Raw genomic sequence first — 20,756 nt, 5'->3', positions numbered from 1 at the left:
TTTTAAAGGGATCTCAGAAATCATCCCAGCACCTCATTGTGTATGAGTCATAGCCGTAGTGTGCACTTTGAATTCTTCTGCTCCAGAAATTTGGATTCCTGCTGTAAAGTAGTTGAAGATAATTCCATGTTACAGGGAAAGTAAGGAAAAAAAAAAAAAAAGAAATGATTAAGGATTAGCGTACTCCGTGATTAATGATATTGTATAAAGCAAATGTTTCAGAATGTTTATTTAAATGCTACCTTGCCTACAAAGGGGCTGAATACCTGCTATTCTTTAGAGCACAGTTCTTCTAAATATAGTCATCCAGTGAAGGCTGGGTGAAGCCTGCACACACCCTTCTTTGCTCTACCTTGTGGCATGACGCACTGGGTTGTTGGCTGGCCTGTGGAAACAATTCACCTTCAACTTAATTCATATATCCCTTCTGGTCATAAAGTAATAAAGATATGTAGTAATAAAACATGGGAGCCACTTAATTTGTTCTTTCTTTACCATAGCATGTGCATAGTGGATGTGATGAGGTTAGTAATACCCCTGTTGGACAGAAGGGGACAGCACTGAGCCTTGGGGCTCTCAAGTGTCTTCAGTGTTTGAATAGGTCTAACTTTATAGCCCAAGCTCTTGGATCTCCATTTATGTCACCCATAGTCATGTGGTCTGCCATCTTCATGGCCACTTTGCTGTAAGCCACAAGAGTGTGAACTGTGTCTTAACAGAGGCTACATTCTCCAGGGGAGAGCCCTGTTAGAAAGAACCGAATGAAGACGAGAGCTCAGAGCCTAAGGAAGTAACTGGTTTGCAGAATGGTTTTAGAATGTGATACACAGTCACATATACATGTCTCTTATATAGGTGCTTAAAATCAGTCCTGACCTTTGGGGGTGTATGTCTCATGCAGTTGTGGGGGCAGTCAAGTCCAAAATTTGCAGAACAGGCTGGAAATTCCAACAAGAGTTGATGTTGTAGTCTTAAGTCTGAAGGCTGGAAACCCAGGCAGAATTTCTGTGTTAGAATCTGGAGAAACAATTCCTTCCACTTAGGGGTGCTTCACACTTCGACCTGATTGGATGACACCCACCACATTATGGAGGGTAATCTGCTTTATGCAGAATCTACAGATTTAAATATTAATCACATCCAAAAAATACCTTTATAGCAACATCTACAATGTTTAGCCAAACAGTTGGGCAGCAGGGCCTAGACAAATTGACCTATAAAATTAACTATCACAGGGGTAAAAATATAATAATGATCCTTTTAAAAAGTAACTGGGGTAAAAACTGTTCATTGATATAAAACAAAATTCCCATATAATGATTCTGAATTCAGAGTGTCTGTGTTATCTATTTCTATATACTATATATAGCATGTATTTATCATGCTCTCCGTAATTTACATGACTAGATTTTCTTTTGTTAGAGTATCAAAATTTCAGGCTACTTACTTGTGTAGAAAAGGGTTTGAATTTCTTGTAGATTGAGGAGAAAATAATATAATCTGTGTTTAGCAGAACCATACCTGGGACCACTTAGCATTTCCAAGTGATTTTGGCATATATTTGCACTTCCATGAGCATTTTCTCCAGTGGTTTAAATCCATTCATTCTCTTGGTAATCTAATCCCTCCTTGCTACTCATTTAGTTATTTATTCTTATATATAGGAAGAAACCCATTATATTGTTTTTGGATTTCTCATTTGTCTGTCCTTGCTTTCAGACACTCAGAGCCCCGACCTGTGTTATTCACGCCAAAAATAAATTACTGCTATTTACAATCAACAGCGCTCTGAAAGACCTAGCTTTGACTCAACAGATGTACTTCTGCCTGCATCGATCTTCCTATCTGATGGCAATGGCAGAATTAAAGAAGTAGAACGTGCAGTGTTGAGTGTGTATGATCTGGCTTCATAGCAGTTAAGGTGCAGCACAATCTACAAATCGAGTTAGATTAAGAAGTTATGATGCAAAAATTTCGATTCTGACATCATCCTATCCAAGTCCTCCAACAAGCAGAACCAGCAGATCATTAACTGTGTTTGAAATTTCACTTTGCCTTTACTGCACATTTTTATACTTGGGCATGTGTTTCTAGTCCTCCACCATGTTCTCAGCTGCCTTACTCCAGGTTGGTGCCAAGCATGATCAGAAAAATACATTTCACCTCTTTGGTTTTGCTATCTGCTACCTCCTGTGTGGTTTTTAATTTCACTGTTGCCTTTCTTGTTGCTGTCTTTATCTCGTCCCATTTACATTTCATCTCTGTCTGTTCTTCTCCTATAGCAGTGTGTGTATTCTTCCACTCCACTGAAGATGCCCAACAGTATCTGGAAATGTCTAAGGAATCTTTCAGTAGATTGCCTTTCCTCTGAACTATCTGCATGCTCTTTCCTTACTTAATTTATCTTTTTTTTTTTTTTTTTGCTTGGGTGTGTAGGTATGTGGGGGGTGAAATACCAGTTGTTTGAAATTAAAATGTAGAGCTTTCTAAATCACCAAAGAAGTCACTGTTGGGTTTTTCCACTCCTGTTGGGGTCATTGCCTCTTACCTCCATTATCATGGAGAGGGAGAGCTGACTTATGCTCACAACTGTAACAGTAGATGATAGAAAGTCCACCTTAAAGGAAATGTCCCCTCTGACCCATCACCCGCATTATTTTGCCTCATGTTTTTTTGTGGTACATTTGTGTACGACTCTAACTTTGACATTCAAAAAAAAAAAAAAGTTAACCTTCTTTCATCATTGATACTTTTTTTTTTTTTTAAAGATTTTATTTATTTGAGAGAGACAAAGCATGAGTGGAGGAGGAGGGTCAGAGGGAGAAGGAGAAGCAGACTCCACACTAAGCAGGGAGCCCAATGCAGGACTCAATCCCAGGACCCTGGGATCATGACCTGAGCCCAAGGCAGATGCTTAACCAACTGAGCCACCCAGGAACCCCTCATTATTGATATTTCAATCTTTCTAAGCACAAACTGTGTCTTCATCTCTCATAGTACCTTATATATAATGGATAGTAAGCAAATATACTTGTCCATTGTAGGGAAGCCCAGTAATTAAGACCTGAACTCTCTAGGATTGGAAATATTAAGTTTCTATGACAATCTCCCCCCCCCCCCAATTCCATAACTGCTTTGAAAATTTTGGAAATCCTGGGTTTCTTTGGCTATAAAATGAGGATCATGGTGGTACCTACCTCAGTGAGTATTTCTGAATGATAGCACAGTACCTGGCATATGGTAAGCACTCCCTAAATGTTTGGAAGATAACAACATTAATAAAAATATAGAAGGCTCTAGTTTTCAGATTTGTTGCTTTGAGTTTGTTCAGCTTAATACAACTAGTGATTCAAGTTGGAAACCAGGCATAAAGATAGTTTTTATATCAAATTGCACCAAGAGTCATTTTAAATATATGGGGGGAAATGGCTCAAGGCAAGAGAAAGGGGAAGCTAAGTGGGCATTTTGTTGTGACTCTGTATGCATCATGCTAGTACCCTTCAACAATAGAGCATTGACCTTGGTCAACCTTATGCTCACACTATCCATTTAATCCCCCTCCCATTACTTGGAGGTGTTGCTATTCATTCAGGCACTTTTCATATCTATATTTCGGCATCTGCTTCCTGGTCACTGGTAGGGCTTTTTCTCTTTGTAAAATTCTCTTTTAAAAATGTCAGGTTATGACATATGATATTCTGTTTTTTCTGTCACCGTGATCTGGCTAGAGAAATGCCTGGATGGTTTTCCAGTCCAGCCATTCCACAAGGTAGAATCAAATGATCACCCAGGTCTGTGAGGCTTGCTCGTGAATTTGAAGGATTTTGTAGAATTGGTCCCTTGACTGTGCACTGGGTACATAGACTACCAGTGACTTTTTAGTTGATCTTAATATAGTTTGTTTCAATGGTTGAGGAGACTTAACGTGTCTCATGGCACTCTGCATGATAGAGCGACATCAATTTATACAAAGTTGATCCAGCTCTCCTTCCCTTGCAAGGAAGGTTCTGGTTAGAATAGTCACTGAGCCTTAAGCCATATAGTTTTCTTGAAGAATCAAATTTTCTAATCTCAAACATATTTGGAAAATACTGACTTAGGGATATAATGTCTTTAAATACCATTCCTTGCTAAAAGGAACCAGAACTCACCCAAGTTATGGCCAATTTTAGGGCTGGAGCAGGGAAAAATCAAGATGAGTCTAGAACGTCTGTATCAGCTAATAAGGAGATGCTAAAAAATATAAAATGATGGGGACAGAGCAAAATGACAGCGAAATCCATTTGGAGGGTTTCCTACTGTGCAAAAGGTCTCCTATTGAGACAGTTTGTACATTGAAATAAATAATGGTAATGGATTGAATAAAACAAAATAAATGAGTTCATGTGGATTTACATAAATGAATGAAAGAATAAAAAACTATGTGGATGGGAAAGCAATTCCTTACACTAGAATCCCATTCATGCATATAGAAGGGGTAGTGCAGTTAGAAAATCAGCAATAAATACCAAGACTAGTGGATGGACATTAGATGACAGACAATGTGTTTATGTAATCCTAAGTAGCTCCCTACAAAGTACTTTTTAATTATAAAAGGAAAATTAATGACTTTATAGTGGAGAAACCTGGCAGACATCAACTTAGCCATAAGATCAAGTTAAACACCCCTCATACTGGGAGAAATCCACAGGGTGCACTTCCCGATATGGTGCACTGTGAAGACAATGTCACTTCTGTGGAAACCTGCCCCGAATGCATCACCTGCATCTAATCATGAGAAACCACGAGACAGACCCTGATTCTACCTAACAACTGACCTGCACACTTCACACTGTTCAAATGAAGAAAGACTGAGTAACTCTCCCAGATGAGAGTGGGGGCAGGAGGGGTCAGTATAAAGAGGTGTAACAATGAAATGCAGAGTTTGATCCTAAATTGGATTCCTGGACTAAGAACCAGAATAATGATCTGTAATGGACTTTATTTGGGCGTTTGCCAAAATTCGAAATGGATTGTGAATGAGATAATAGTATTGTATCAATGTGAAATTTGCTAATTTGAATAATTATACTGTGCTTATATAAGAGACTGTCCTGATTCTTAGAAATTATACACTTAAGTATTCAGCGGTAAAGGGGCATATTTTCTCCCACTTACTACCTGGTGATTCATAAAAAGAAATTGTATATCAGTGTGCACAGAGAGAGAGAGAGAGAGAGAGAGAAAGAGAGAGAGAGGATGAAAATAGGATAAAATGTAAATAATAGGGGATGCTGGTAAAGGCTGTGTGGAAGAGTTCATAGATCTCTCTGTTGCCAGATTTTCCTGATCTTTTCCTTCAGTTGATGCATATCATGATTCTTCAGGAGGAGGACTGATACCCTAAGTAAGCATGACTTTGATCCACTTTATTAGGAAGAACACTCTTGGTGATGCTAGAGGGAAGACTCTGGGAATGGCTTTAGAGAGCAGATACAGAAAGCCATTGGGCTACTGACAATATTTAGTAGCCACCCCAACACCTTCCAAAGATGGTTTTGTGAAACAGTTTTCCAGCTTCTGCCCCAATTTGTCCCATCAACAATAACAACAAAGCAATTTAAAGTCCAGTTCACTCAGAAAAACTCCATTCACTTCTTATTGTCATATTTAAGTTAGCTTCAAAAGTTAACCTAATTCAGTAGACTACAACTTTAGAGAAAAAGCATGGAAAATTAATATTTCAGACTTCTGCTACTGTTCGCTTTATGAAACATTTTATTATCCTGATGGGTGGAGCCATGACTCAAAGACATCTTCTGAAAATGAATTTCCTCACCCGGTCATGAATGAAAATGCCCTTGAAGAGGTCTTAAAGTATTTTGTATCACACACTATTCAGGTGATGCATTAAACAATGCCACCCCTGCTCATGGGCTGGAGAATAAGAAAAACTTCTGTGAACTTACTTAATTTGAGGGCCTGAGTTTTAAAAGGAAACTGAAGTGTTATTTTCTGAATATGCTTGTGTGGTGTTTCTTTCTTGCATTCATAGCATTGTGCCCAAAGCAATTCACCCAAGTATTAAACTCTTTTTTTCTGCACCTCATTGAATGGATTTTTCTCAATGTACATGCATGATGTCTAAAGCTGTCCAAACCTAAAGGCAACACATTTGTAAGAGGCTGCCGAAATTGGTGAGAATTCACAGTGTTGGAAAAATAATTCACTGTAAGAAGGAAAGTCCTTCAAAGGAATCTACCCATCCTTCTTTCATCCACTTGGGTGTCTGACTTTTCCTAGAAAGTATCCTGATTGGGCCACTTGTTACCCTTCAGAAAAGAAGTGTCGCCTTATTCTTAATGTCTCAAGTAACCTTTGACCTATACTTCAGCTAGTTTTTCTGACTTAGCTTTCCTCTCTGGGAAGTTATCATTTGGTGTCATAACTCCAAACTCCCTCTGGGGGTGTGATTGTTCAGTTTGTTGTGGAGAATAGCATCACGTCATTTGGAAAATAGGGACGACCTAATGAATGATAGAGGAAATCTGATTTTCTGTAAGGAGTAGGATCATTCCAGAAGATTCAGTGACATCACAGTCTTACTAGAAATTTTAAGGTGTCTGCCAAATGTTAACCTTAAAATATGATGGTGATAGTGATGATGATGATGATGATGATGATGATGGTGATTTGCTGAGCATAGATGAAGTGTAGGTCTGATGCTGCTACATGCTATACATTACAATGACTCATTTACTCTCCATGCCCACCCTACCAGAGGTAAATGCTTTATTCTATACATGAGGAAGCTGATACTTTGAAACAGGCTTGTTTGTCTGAGGTCTCACAGGCAAGTAAATGAAGAGGCTAGAATAGAAACCCAAATCTGTTATTTTTACTATATATGTATTCTTTCGAGAATACTCCATGGTCCATTTTTGTTCTCTGCATTGTACTAAATATCAAAGACTATTCAAGCATTGAGATCATATAATGATTTTAAATTGATTTGTCTGTATTCTGCTTTTTGAGTACGAAACTCTACCCAAATGTAAGAGAAGGTATTTCCGGTTGCAGTGAGAGCACCTGGATTTTATAGTTTTCCTCTGATGTTCAGTCTTAGCCAAGTTAACATGAACTTTGTAAAAGCACTATTTCTTCGTCTGTAAAGGAGGGTAGTCATTTCTGCCCTGTCTTCACAGGGGTTGTTAGATGAATTAAATGGAATAATGTACGGTACAGTTTTGCAAGGTGGAAAATGTGAAGTATTATTATTATTATTACCATTAAATTTCTGGTGGATTCATTGAAATACTCCATTTGGGCAATTGAGCCCTTCAAATTCCACCAAAAGAGTGTTGCTTATAAAGATGTGCCTATTTAAGTATTTATAATTTAAGCATGTGAACTGAATCTCACAGGCTTAGGGGTTTTTTTGTGTTTGTTTTTTTTTTTTTACTTCAAGATGTTTTACTCCATTAAAATTTTGCTCCATAATAGGGAACTTTGACCATGACACGAATATCAGGCAATCAGAAGGTGTCAACATTATTTCTTTTGGGTAGCAGGAAGGCTCTCTGGTATGTGAGAAGTGTGATTGTGTGGTTTGTAGGGGTAAAATGATATGACATCTGGGGTTTGCTCTTCACCTCAGCAAAGGAAAAATATGGATAGATGAATATATTTGGCCAAGTCTTAGGAAGTGAGGAATCTGGGTCCCTTGTACTGTTCTGTCTACTTGTGTGTAGGCTTGAAATTTTCCCTAATACATATTTTAATTGTTCTTTTACAGATGCAGATTTTCTTTTATAATCCAGATGACTTTGACAGCTTTCAAACCGCAATTTCTGAAAACAGAATAATCGGAGCCATGGCCATATTTTTTCAAGTAAGTTAACGGTGGCTCAAGTACTTCAACCAGAGAGTTCTCTGAGTATTTTTTTTTAATTCGCTGAATTGTTCTATGTTTAATGAATGCATCTGTTTTCTAGTTCACACCTGTCTAAATAAAAGATACTTCATATTGTCTGATGTGTGATTTAAAATGTAAATAAGTATGTTTAGAAACATAATGAAAATTTTTGCATGAATTATTCTGATTTTATTGCTACTTGACTGGTGCACAGATTGAAGAACACATTTATCATCTAAGTTACTTCACTGCTGAAGCATTTTGAACAGGTTCCTTCAGCATATTAAAAGGCTGATGCAAAAAAAAAGGTGATTTTCTTTGGAGCAACTTTAAAATTTGACATTACTTATAAGTAGATTAATAAATAGCATCAGTCACTTCCCTTTTCTTTCCCTCCGAGAAATCCCCATGGTAACTAAAGTTTTCACTGAGACCATTTCCAAGTTAGTACATTTATGAACTCTCATCCTTTCTTTCTCTTCTTTATTGTGCTTGTAGTGAGTGTTTCTTCTGGTTTGTGTGTTGGTTCTACAACTAGAAGCCAAACCTTGTATCCTCCCATGGGATAATTCTGTCCAGGCTTTTTAATAAGTCACATCAAATTAAAGTAGTGTCAACCATCAAGTGTCTTGAAATAGTAACTGAGAGGAGACCTGGTGCTTTTTGGGCAGAAAGTAACCTGAGTAGTAGGTATGTGACTTGTCTTTCAGTCTTAAAATTTGCCTGAAGACTACATAGTAGTGTTTCTTTCATCAGTGAGGCATTGTTGGACAATGATGTCTTTCTGACCACTCAAAGGAATATTTAGGACAACAGAACCTTTTCCACCATGAGTCTTTGACCCCTGCCTTTTGGGGCAAGCTTTTTTGTCTTTGAGATGGAGCCATTCTTGTTTGCAGTATGTTAATTTCACTACGCTTTTTAGCATATGACACATGATGGACAATTCTATGCACTGCCCTCTCTCCCTCTTAACTACCCCCCCCTTCCTTTAATGGGTAAAGGTTCAAATGGAAGATTATATATGAAAAATTGAAAAACCCAATATTCTGCCCGAATCTCAGAAATGGTAAGAGTGGTGGTCATTAGGATTGGTTATGGCACCGGTTTTCAAACTGTGGGTTCTGACCTCCTAGTGGGCCATGAAGTAATTTCAGTAAATCCTGCCAGCACTTTTAAAATAATGATGGAATAGAAAAAAATGATCAGAAAATATCAGAGTGTATTACTCATAGTAAGGGTAAATATTTTTGCAGAACTTTTTTTTTTTAAACTTTTTTTAGTTGCTTTTATAGAGAGAGGCATAGTAGGTATGTATTTGGTCATGTTATAAAACATATTTCTTACCATAGCTCATGGTCTGATATCTTGTAAGTTTTCTGTGTATGTATTTGGTTGATCTCCCCTTTGTTCTTCCACACATCTCTTTTCCCTGATTACTTTCATAAATCAGTTGGGCATAGTGTTTTAAAAACTCATTCACTAGCATCAAAACTATTTGCTTTTGAGTCCCATCTCTTCCACTTAATAGCTGCATAATGGTGAAGGAGTTATTTAAACTTTCCAACCTCAGTATTCCTACCTGTGAAATGGGGATGGCAACTTCTACCTACACCATCAAGATTGTAAGATTGTAAGTAGTCGTTAAATGAAGCCCCTAACGTGGGTTCTGGCACATAGTAGACATTCGTTCAATGCCAAATAAAGTATGTATCCATGTCCATATCCATACAATTGTTTTCCTATGGGATGGAGACCTATGGTATATGTGTCTTCTTTGCATCAACAGAAGTCTGTTTTGGGCAGGTTCCTTGGGTTCTGTCTGTACCCCTTCTGCATCTAAACCATGCTCAGTTTGCCTTATACAATGCTGAGGTCACTTGAGCCATGTTTAAACAGTACCCACTTCCGTGGTTAATCCCTTCTTTTCTGTGATTGTCCTCTTGGCATGCTACTTTTCGTGTAGCTGTTCCTCTACTCCTGTAGCTGCACCATCAATCTACCCTGTCCTCCTTCTGTCCTGCCCACCCATGCCTGGCCTGACCAGGTCCTACTGTGTAGATCACCTTTCTTAGAGGAAAACAAATTTTAAAGTGTCTCTTTGAGTCCTGGAAGAACTAGTTCACAGTATGTGCTACACAGAAGGTTTCTGTGTTTCCAGCTCCTATAAACTCTTGTGAAATGTAGGACCAATTAGAGTCTTAGGTAGGCAAATCCCGTTGGTTTACAAACCAGCAAAACACCTCAGTGTGAAATGTAGGTTTTAAATTTTTAAAGTATTTCTAGGGCATGATGACTAGTTCACACACAAAGATATATTTCATCTGATAAGTCCTTCTAAAAATTTTGGCTTGCTGCCCTGTATACACAACATGGAAGATGGGTAACGTAAAATAGAACCGATTTTCTTTTTAGATGCCAGCTGTGTTGAGCTGCTTCTTTTGTTTTCCTTATAAGTCCACATATGCATTTATACATCTTTGTTCACACTATGTTGAGCAATGGAGAGGAAAACAGTATTACTGTTATTTTAATGTGGCAGTCTAGTTACATTCCATACTTTGTATTTTGCGCCTTCCTGTAAGAATGTTAAATTTCTTCCCCCGAGTAGTCAGATAAATCTTCATATATATTTTCAAATTCAAACCTGGTATCTTGCATTTTGGTATTGAAGAAGTATTTATCATCTATTCAGCACTGGTTCAGTGCTAGGAAGGGCACTAGTAGCTACATTAAATATAATAAATGCAATCAGCTCCTGCCCACTAGGACCTCACTGTTCGAGTTGCACGTGATAATGGCTAGCAAGAGGTGGGTGGAGAAACCCTTACATTTGTAAAGAGGCTGTGTGCTGACTTGGTGCTTATAAACCCACATATTAATTATCCAGAGTGACATGATGTGAATGACAAGAGCATGTCTAGGCAAGGCTGAGTTCCATGTAGATGTTGTCATCTTGATGTTAACTTACTCCGTACCCTAGTTCATACACATCTTTGGATCAGCAGACCCAAATATTTATTTGGGTCACTGAGGATGGTAATCCTCTGAGGATGTTAACGGGGCTCCATTGGGTCTGACATGCCAACAAACGAATGTTTCTCCATTTATGACTGTGGTTGTGAAAAGGCAACAGGGCTTTACAAATCTTAAAGTAGTAGTGCATTCAGAGGCTTCAAAGGAGTGTTTCAGTGCCAAGTTATAGAAGAAGAGCATGTCTAGGTGTTTGTGTTTGTGATCTCCTAGAAGATCTAGGAGATCGGTGAGGGGGAAGGTTGATTTTAAAGGATTTTTAAAACTGATTAAAGTAAGAATTGGCAAAGGATGGAGATACCTGTTGTTAAACCACTAAAGAGAATAAGTGCTTGTATAGCTAATTTATGTAAGTACAGAAATTAAGATAATTGTTTTCTGTTTGTTAAAGTAGAATCTCTACTATTCTTTGCCGTTAGCCTGATTTGAATTCCTGTCAAAATGTAAAATACCAAATGCCATTAAAATACTCTTTAAAAATATTCTATTATTCTGATAATACTCTACCTAGCTTATCTGTTTAAAGAAAGAAATATGAAAAACTTATGTTGACAGGAGAGCTGAAATGATAGGGGAATGATTAGGTAATTTGTGGAAGGATGCTTTGCTTTGAAAACAACACACAAAAGGATTTGATTGGCTCTGGCTTAAGTTTATTGAGTAGAGAATACCAGGTACTCAGAATGAATGACCTTACCTTAAGCAGGCCTGTATGTTTTTAGACCAAGAAATCTTCCATCATCACCATCTGAATTGGTTTTTCTTTCTTCCACTGTTTCTTCACTGTTCCTTGTTGAATGCTTCCCTCTATTTCCCCGTCAGAATCCACGTGACTTCTCTCCAAGCAAACATCCACTGGCTTTCCATGTAATGCTCCTACAAAGTTGGTATCCCCAAGCTTTTTGCAGTTGTGATTACTGTGGGTTTACGGGTATGATGATTGGGTTTTTTCAAGAAGCACATTATTATTGTTGAGTGTATCATGGGGGGGGCATCTCCTTTGTTTTAGTACTTAGCGGTCATTGTTGGAATGCCTAAAATATTATTTATATTTCCTGATTCCCTTGAACTATGGGATTATAAATGCATGATTTCTTAAGAGCAGCTACATTTAGAAACTTTTCTCATGTGATGTTCTCACCAGCCTCCTTGGTAGACCTTTCTGGGTAGAGTCTCTTCTTAATCTTTGCATCAGATGCAAAGATATAAAATTTTTATTATGTCTGCATCTGATGGCCTAGTCAATGGCATATGTCTTGTACATTTAAGAAATAAATAAATTGCATCCTGATTTATTTATAGATTGTCTTAAAGTGTTGTGTTTTTTGTTTTTTGGTTTTTTTGACAACTGATCTTCAATGAGGTTTCTTCATTTAATGTTTCAGTTTCACTCCTCCTGGCAACGTTGAGCCCCCTTGTCCCAATATTTTTTTTTCTATTTCTGTGTAAATTTCTGCCCGGAATATGACCACGGTCGTTTGGTTTTCTCTAACGCCTCCAGTTAGGTGGTTGCCCCCTTTTCATTTCTGCCTTCACTTCAGAGTCAAAAGCAAACTTCAAAACTCAAATGTTTCACAAGTTGCTAACCCATTCTTTATATCATGTCGGTGGTACAGACTGCTTAATTATTTTTCTCCATCTGGAGAGGCTTAGTAATTAAATGAAATGGCAGCACCTGGGATTATTTATAGACCTTGAGAAGGCAGGAGGAGTTCTTGATGACTCATCTATCTAGGGCTGGCAAGGAAGGCTTTTTCTCCACTTCCCTGCATTTCGCCCTCCCTCCCCCCGCCACAGGTAGATGGGATTCGTCCTTCCTTTAACCTGCTGTTCTCTGAGCATTCCGTCATGCATTAAAGCTGTTACTTTACTTGCTTGCTTCTGCCTTTGTACTGTGAGATCATTGAGGACTGGGAGTCTTCACTTGGTCATCACTGCATCTCTTGCAAGTGACTAACACTGTGGCTTGGTTGTGCCAATACTTAACTAAATTCAGTGGAGACATACTTAGGCTCTGTTGTCTTGAATGGAGAGGAGCAACCTGATAGCCTATCAGCTAAGGAGTATCAGAAACAGGGCCTAGGAGGTGAGGGACCTGAGAATACTACAATGGAAACTCTTTGAGGCTAAGGTCCGTGTCTTGTTCCCCTTCTGTTTGTACCTGACCATCCACCTTTCCTTTGCCCTCCTATCAGTGTCTTGACCTCAGTTACTGTTCAGGAAATATATACTGAGTAGGGCTAAGTTATAGGAAACCTCTCAGGGTCCTACCACAAAGTGAATCATCTGGGTTGTGAAAGAGCATGTCTAGGTGTTTGTGTAAGCTTTACCTAAGAGGGGCTGTGGTCATATAGAAGTTTAAGACCATCTCTTGAGATGGTCAAGGACATGAACATGAAGGCTACAAGTCTTCTGATTCACTGAGGATGGTAACCTCTGAGGATGTTAACGGGGCTCCATTGCGTCTGACGTGCCAACAAACGAATGTTTCTCCATTTATGACTGTGGTTGTGAAAAGGCAACAGGGCTTTACAAATCTTAAAGTAGTAGTGCATTCAGAGGCTTCAAAGGAGTGTTTCAGGGCCAACAATATGGGGATATATCTGTATCAGAGAAATGTTTTTTATAAAGTTTCCTACTAGGGTGCCTGGGTGGCTCAGTCAGTTGAGCGTCCTACTCTTGATTTCGGCTCAGGTCATGATCTCAGGGTCGTGAGATCGAGCCCCGTGTCGGGCTCCATGTTCCACAGGGAGTCTGCTTGAGATTCTCTCTCCCCCTCTGCCCCTCCCCCTGCTGGCACGGGTGCTCTCGCGTGCGCACGCTCTCGCTCTCTCTCTCTCTCAAATAAATAAATAAATAAATCTTTTAAAAAATAATAAAAAATAAAGTTTCCTACCAAAATGCTTTTATCTCAGTAGATGGTGGATGGAGAGGCTTTTGTGGATTATTTTGCTATATTTCTTTATGGCTTGCCTGTGGTGGTTTTTTGTTGTTTTTTTTTTTTTTTTTAGGATTTCATAATGTGCAATTTACTTTTTTTAAATTTAAAAAATTTTTTTTATTATTATGTTATATTAATCACCATACATTACATCATTAGTTTTTGATGTAGTGTTCCATGATTCATTGTTTGCGTATAACACCCAGTGCTCCATTCAATACGTGCCCTCTTTAATACCCATCACCAGGCTAACCCATCCCCCCACCCCCCTCCCCTCTAGAACCCTCAGTTTGTTTCTCAGAGTCCATCATCTCTCATGGTTCGTCTCCCCCTCCAATTTCGCCCCCTTTATTCTTACCCTCCTGCTATCTTCTTCTTCTTCTTTTTTTTTTTAACATATAATGTATTATTTGTTTCAGAGGTACAGGTCTGTGATTCAACAGTCTTACACAATTCACAGCGCTCACCATAGCACATACCCTCCCCAGTGTCTATCACCCAGCCACCCCATCCCTCCCACCCCACCCCCCACTCCAGCGACCCTCAGTTTGTTTCCTGAGATTAAGAATTCCTCGTATCAGTGAGATCATATGATGACCTTTCTCTGATTGACTTATTTCGCTCAGCATAACACCCTCCAGTTCCATCCACGTCATAGCAAATGGCAAGATTTCATTCCTTTTGATGGCTGCATAATATTCCATTGTATATATATATACTACATCTTCTTTATCCATTCATCTGTCAATGGACATCTTGGCTCTTTCTATAGTTTGGCTATTGTGGACATTGCTGCTATAAACATCGGGGTGCATGTACCCCTTCGGATCTCTACATTTGTATCTTTGGGGTAAATACCCAGTAGTGCAATTGCTGGATCGTATGGTAGCTCTATTTTCAACTTTTTGAGGAACCTCCATACTGTTTTCCAGAGTGGCTGCACCAGCTTGCATTCCCTGTGGTTGTTTCTTATTTACATCCTTCTGGGGTCTCTTTGTGATAGTTGATGGGTTAGTTTCTTTGTGTCTCAGGGCACCTCTATGTATGTTTCTTTGCTTTTTCTTGCTCTTGCTGTTCTTTACATGTCTGTGTTTTTCTTCCTCTGTCCCCCTTTTTCTCCTTCAGATTCTCTAACAGAACAAATTGTAATATTTTCTCATTTATTTATTCATGCACTCATTTGCTAACTCATTTGTTCATTCTGCAGTATTTATTAAGCACCTTCTCTGTGCCTTTCTCCATGAAAAGTGTCAGTGTATCCTCAGAATACTGGCCTGCCCACAAAGTAATTGGGGAACTGGAGGTTTTGAAAAGATTTGGCCTCTGAATCCTTTCTTCAGTGGTAGCATCATTTTATTATTGGAATACGAAAGGTGGATCAGGTAAGGGAGATGAAATATCAAGGAAAAAATATAACAATTATATCTTTTGTACATTTTCCAAATGGTAAATATTTCATTTTAATGTATGAAGTTCCTATTTGTGAATTTTAGAACTGGGCTCTCCTATCTGCATTTTTTTTTTTCTTTCCTCCATCTTTCTACAAAGCAAAACACCACTGTGGAAGTATAACTCATCCCTTTTATGCAGGGTGACCTATATCGATCTTTTTATTTTTTTGACCATCCCCTAGGAGTCTTTTCCTTTTTTAAATGAAGAATACATTTGCTAACATTCCTATAGTTAGCTCTAAATTTTTTTTTTTTACTTTTGACCATTCCTATTGGGAATGTGAAACAAGGGCCCCTACTGCATGGGAAAAAAGAAAAGGAAGGACAGATGGAAGGAAGGAAGGAAGACAGGCAGAGAGAAAGGAGGAGGAAGAAGAGGAAGAGAGGGAGGGAGGAAAGGAACTAAAAGAGAAAAGGAATTACTAATTATACCCATCTACCAACACCCACCCCAAAAGCCAGTAACTATTTTATCATGGGAGAACTTGTGAGTTTGAGTCAGTGAGTGGTGGTGAGTTGTAAAACTTCCTTTTTAGACTGCTCTTCAGGCCAGTTGCAAATACTGATATGATTCTTAATTTCTTCCTTGCCGGTTGCTGTTGTTTGAATATCATCCTTCTCATTTTTTCCACATCCTTGGTTTTATCCAGTTACAAGTTCACTTCTTTCACTACATTACCTAGAAGTGTAATTTCAGAATGTTTTGGGTTGATTAGGAAGACTTTTTTTATACATACACAAAAATTAAAATACATATGTTCCAATTAAACTGTTTTAACAGCTAATTGATTTCATAGGATTTACCATTAAGTGAAGGCTGGAGTCATTTTTAATGTTCGGATGCAAGTTTGGAGTAGATTTGTGGATGTACAACATTAAATTTATAGCCTATCAGGTGTTTTCAGTCCATCTCTTGTCTGCAAATGGCCTGTAATTCAAATTTCCTCTTAGCGGACATTACGGAGGACAATTTAATAATTGGCAAAGCATCACATAATTAAGAGACTTTGAAAAAGACCGTGTGAAAATTTTCTTTAATTAAATCATTGCACTTCAAGGATGGTTACCAAGTACTTTGCCCTTCTGTATATCACTAAGTGAAAATAGTTTAGAATCTGTCATTTAGTTTAGAATTTAGTTCTTTGGGCCATTTGTTCTAATAGAAGTCGTAGAATCTGATTGTCATAGGAACATATTAGGAACTCTGTAGCAGTCCACCAAACAGGACAATTCAGAGACCTAGCTCTGAGGGATTTTAAGATTGACCATGATCCTCTAGCTCTTTGGCATCTACCAAGACAAGAGAATCCTAGTTCCGTGACTCCTGATCCAGTTCTCATTTTTCCTAGCCTTGCTCTTCCCGGAAGTGTGATCTAGTAGATGCTTTGGCTGACTGCACCTTTTGGGAGATACAGATAAAGTACTTTGCATCCCAAGTAGAGAAGGAAGTGGCAATTCATTTTCTTCCTCCTCCCCTCCCCCAGATCTAGTTGAAAAGATGCTTTTAAAAAGAATACGGGGGTGCCTGGGTGGCTCAGTCAGGTAAGTGCCGGACTCTTGATTTTGGCTCAGGTCGTGATCCCAGGGTCATGAGATTGAGCCCCATTGCTGAGGCTCTGCATTCAGCAAGGAGTCTCCTTGAGATTCTCTCTCTCCCTCTCCCTCTGCCCCTCCAACTGCTTCCTGCATGTGCATACACGCACTGTCTCTCTGTAAAATAATTAATCTTTAAAATAAATAAATAGAATACAAATACTGCTAATAAAAGTTAATATCTTATGTGGACTTAATTCATGTAAAATGCCAAAATAAAGTGCCTATATTCAGTATTACGTTATTTAACCTTTACTGGGACCCCTCAAGGTATTATTATGCCCATTTTACAGATGCAGAAGCTTGAGGCATGGAGCTTCTTTTCAGTGTCAATTTCACAAGACTACACAGGCCAATAGAAGTTAGAGCCAGTATTTCAACAGCAACAGCCCATCTCCAGGGTCTGTGCTCTTAGTGGAATACTGAATCAGATAAGTTGGTGTTCTCTTCAAAACGGTAGAGAAAGAAGAAGATATCACTGGTTCCAGTTATTATCACATGTATAGAAGTGCTTCAGGGCCTCTCTTAATTTTGCTGGTACCTGAAGAGCTATTATCTTGTGACTTAAAACTGTGTTCTTATTCTTTCTGCCTGTAATGAAAACCTTTGGTCCTGTTCTATATTCTCTTGCCTGTAAAATTACTTTGTACATTTGATGACAGCTTTTTTTTTTTTCTTCCTCCTTTTTATAAAAAGGTATAGAGTATTGAATGAATGGTGTAGTTAGATAAGGATAATGTGAGTGGATGGGGTAAAGATTTCAACAGTCACTTATTAACTTTTTTAATGACAATGGTTCTTATGGGGGAGGGGAGGGAGGGGACAGGGGATTTTGCCTTGTGGCTATGTCTGGAGACACTTGATTGTCATACTGGGGTGGCAGTGCCCTGGCATCTAATGGATAGAGACAAGGAACACTTGCCCAATGTCCTACAATACACAGGATAGCCTCTCCCAGCAAAAAAGTATCCAGCCCAAAATGTCAGTGCTGAGATTGAGAAATCTTGCTTCATCATTATCAAGTAAGTATTTGAGGACACTTCAATGTTGTAATCTCAGTTGATGAGGGAGCTGTTTGCATTCTTCTGCTCATTTGATAGCCATAGGAATAACTGAAAATTTCATGCCTGAGAAGTCCCCAATCGCTGGCCAACCAAGGTATGAAGATTTACATGCCAAAATATTTAAATCGGCCCCGTTTTAAATCAGCCCAGGTATTCCAGGTTCACCTATGCCCCTTTAAATTAAAGAGCCCACATGGGTATTTATTCCCAGATACTACAATGGTTTGTGAAAGGAGCACCAATTTGATAAAACATTTCCTCAGCCATAGAAAAATAAACAAAGGTAAGAGCATGTGCAAATGCCTTTGAACTTGAAATCAGTGGGAGCTGGTTTGAAAACCTCAAAGATCAGTGAAACTCCCTTGTGGGGGTGATAGGAGAATCTGCCTCTGCAAATCACAGCGCTACCTTGGTCCCACGGCTTCGCAGAATTTCCCGGGGCAGGATTCTAAAACTATTAATGCTGGTTTTATTTTAGAGATTTGTTACTGTCTCTGAAAATCCTATTACTGTCTGTGCATCTAGGCATTATCCCAGAGGAATGGTTAACCATCTTTAACTGTGTGAATCCTGATGCTACTCACCTGGGGTGCTGTAACACAGGATTGCCTATAGGAGAAGCAGCTTACAGTTTTCTTTTATATTTAGGGGTTACATTGAAACTACTGTTTGTTTTCTCTGTCTGTAGCGTCTTGATATATATATGGTATGTCTGTACCCATCTGAAGCCCAGATCCCACTTCTGGAGGGTGCCTCTGATGCATACTTTCAAAGCACATGTCATGTACCATTTGGGTGGCATTTCAAAACAGACCAGTTTGCATAGATCCTTCCTATTTAGTGGAAATCCGTTCAACCATTTTTACAGGATGTGATAACAAACCAGTAAGAAACTGAGTTTCACCTATCTATGTGAGACTTTGTATGAGTTTCCAGTAACCCCCTTTCCTCTGCACCTTGATCTTGGTAAGACTGTTTGGCCAACTGTGGTGTTTTTCAGGAATGCAACTTCTTTGGTTTGTGAGGGATTAGGAGACAGAGACAATGGGGAGAACTTCCAAAACAGAAATATTTTATCCTTCCTGCCTTTTAACTTGCAACAAGTGTCCAAATGGGATAGAGTAAAAGGCACAGTAGTTGGGGCTCACCTCATTTCTTTAAGACTGCCCACGTGTCTTTTGAGAAAATTATTAGTGTTTGGATCCTCCCCGTTTTGGGCTTTCTTTGTGAGATCTGGGAAACATACCTGCACATAGACTCATCTGGACACATTTGTAAAACAGATTCTGTTTCTTAGCCTTTTGTGTTTTCTGAATATGTATGAAATTATGTGATTTTGATGTGCATGCAAATTCCTAGGTAGCTGTATACAAAATAATATGATAGCACTAATTTAGAGCTTGCTTACCTGGAATTTGGGTTTGTCCAAAGTTGAGGTAAGCCAAGATTGTTGCTGAAGAAAGCATTAATTAAGCACATCAGTCCTATAGACAACACTGAATGAGAAGAATTGCTTAACCTGTGTATATCAATTGAGTACTATCAACCGATTTTATGTAGTATTCATTTGATCTCAGTCCTTTGGTTCTAATAGATAATTTTTATATATCAAATAAATGGGTTTGGTCAGGAATACTCTTAAAATCACACTACCAGGCGTAGTGTGCACCACAGGTATGAAATAAAATCATATATTTCTGAAACAATACCCAGTTCTGACTCTTTGAAAATTCAGTTCCTAGAACTTCTAGATTCTATTACTAAGGTCTTACTCAACTTTCTGCAATGTTTTCCCTGGTAGCTTGGCATCCTTGAGCACCATTCTAATGAGGTTTCAGTGAATTATTTCTATTTTTGGTCAGTCTCCAAAGGTGGCTGCCAGGCACTGGTTCTATTTTTTTAAAAAAAAAAAAAAAACAACCAAGTACAGGGTTTAGCGCCAGATGTCTCAGAAATGCAAGCAGCTAACTAACACAAAGCCAATTCCTAAATCTTTCAGGAAAGGAAATGAATATTTAGGGCCACATCTGAACTTGGTAGGCTGACTAGCCCTCCCCTTTTTTTAATGGCAAGCAGCCTAAAGCTTTGGTTCTTCTCTATTTTACGTTGTATAGATGTCCTCATCCCGCTAAAACAGTTCCGACAGGTAAAGTCACAAGTCTTCTAGAAAGAGATTTCCAGTTTCTGATTGTCTTTGGATATAAACAATAATTTTTTAAAATAGGTGATAGTTACGGACTCTGGTCCTGTGTCAGGCCCTCTGCCAGTCCTGTCAAGCATTCTACATACATTATCCCGCTCAGTTCTCATAACAGCTCTCTGAGAAGGAGATTCCGGTTCCAGAACCTTCCCCAGATGCTTCGATTCCCTTCGACGATGAAATCAGTTTAGGAAAACCGCTGCAAAGGGTTGGGGTTTTGGAGTGAAAGGCTCTATGCTACAGTTCCAACTTGCCGCTCACTGCCATGTTTCCCTCGACAAATCCGTTTATTCCCTCACTGCTTCAATTCCATTTGTCCCATCAGATGGAAATATAGATAGCGATGGGCTCGTTGTGAACTTCAGATGAGATCGTATGTATGAAAACACCATGGCACAGACTCTGAAGCACTCCATACAATGTGTTAAAATAGTAACGATGATGGTGGCACTTAGTAACAACTAGGGCTGACCTGCTAAAATAAAAGGGAATACTTTGAACCATTCGTCTTGCATATCCCAAAGCCTGGCCCAGAACTGGTAACATTCAAATAAATAAACATACTGCTTGGGGTGCATCA

General features: G+C 38.8%; 1 protein-coding gene across 3 annotated transcripts in view; it reads left to right on the top strand.

The window, feature by feature from the left end:
- The window catches only part of PTPRG (protein tyrosine phosphatase receptor type G), a 705,012-nt gene that overhangs the window by 488,137 nt on the left and 196,119 nt on the right, over positions 1-20,756 (top strand). For all 3 annotated transcript variants that reach the window (XM_034996466.1, XM_034996465.1, XM_034996467.1), the window contains exon 5: positions 7,775-7,870. In XM_034996466.1, the coding sequence (XP_034852357.1) occupies positions 7,775-7,870 (96 nt within the window). The remainder of the gene's footprint in view (positions 1-7,774; positions 7,871-20,756) is intronic.

The sequence above is a fragment of the Mirounga leonina genome, unplaced genomic scaffold, assembly GCF_011800145.1.
Source record: "Mirounga leonina isolate KUSES-001 unplaced genomic scaffold, KU_Mleo_1.0 Mir_94, whole genome shotgun sequence".
NCBI classification, from domain to species: domain Eukaryota; kingdom Metazoa; phylum Chordata; class Mammalia; order Carnivora; family Phocidae; genus Mirounga; species Mirounga leonina.
This window is presented reverse-complemented; position numbering and strand designations above follow the sequence as displayed.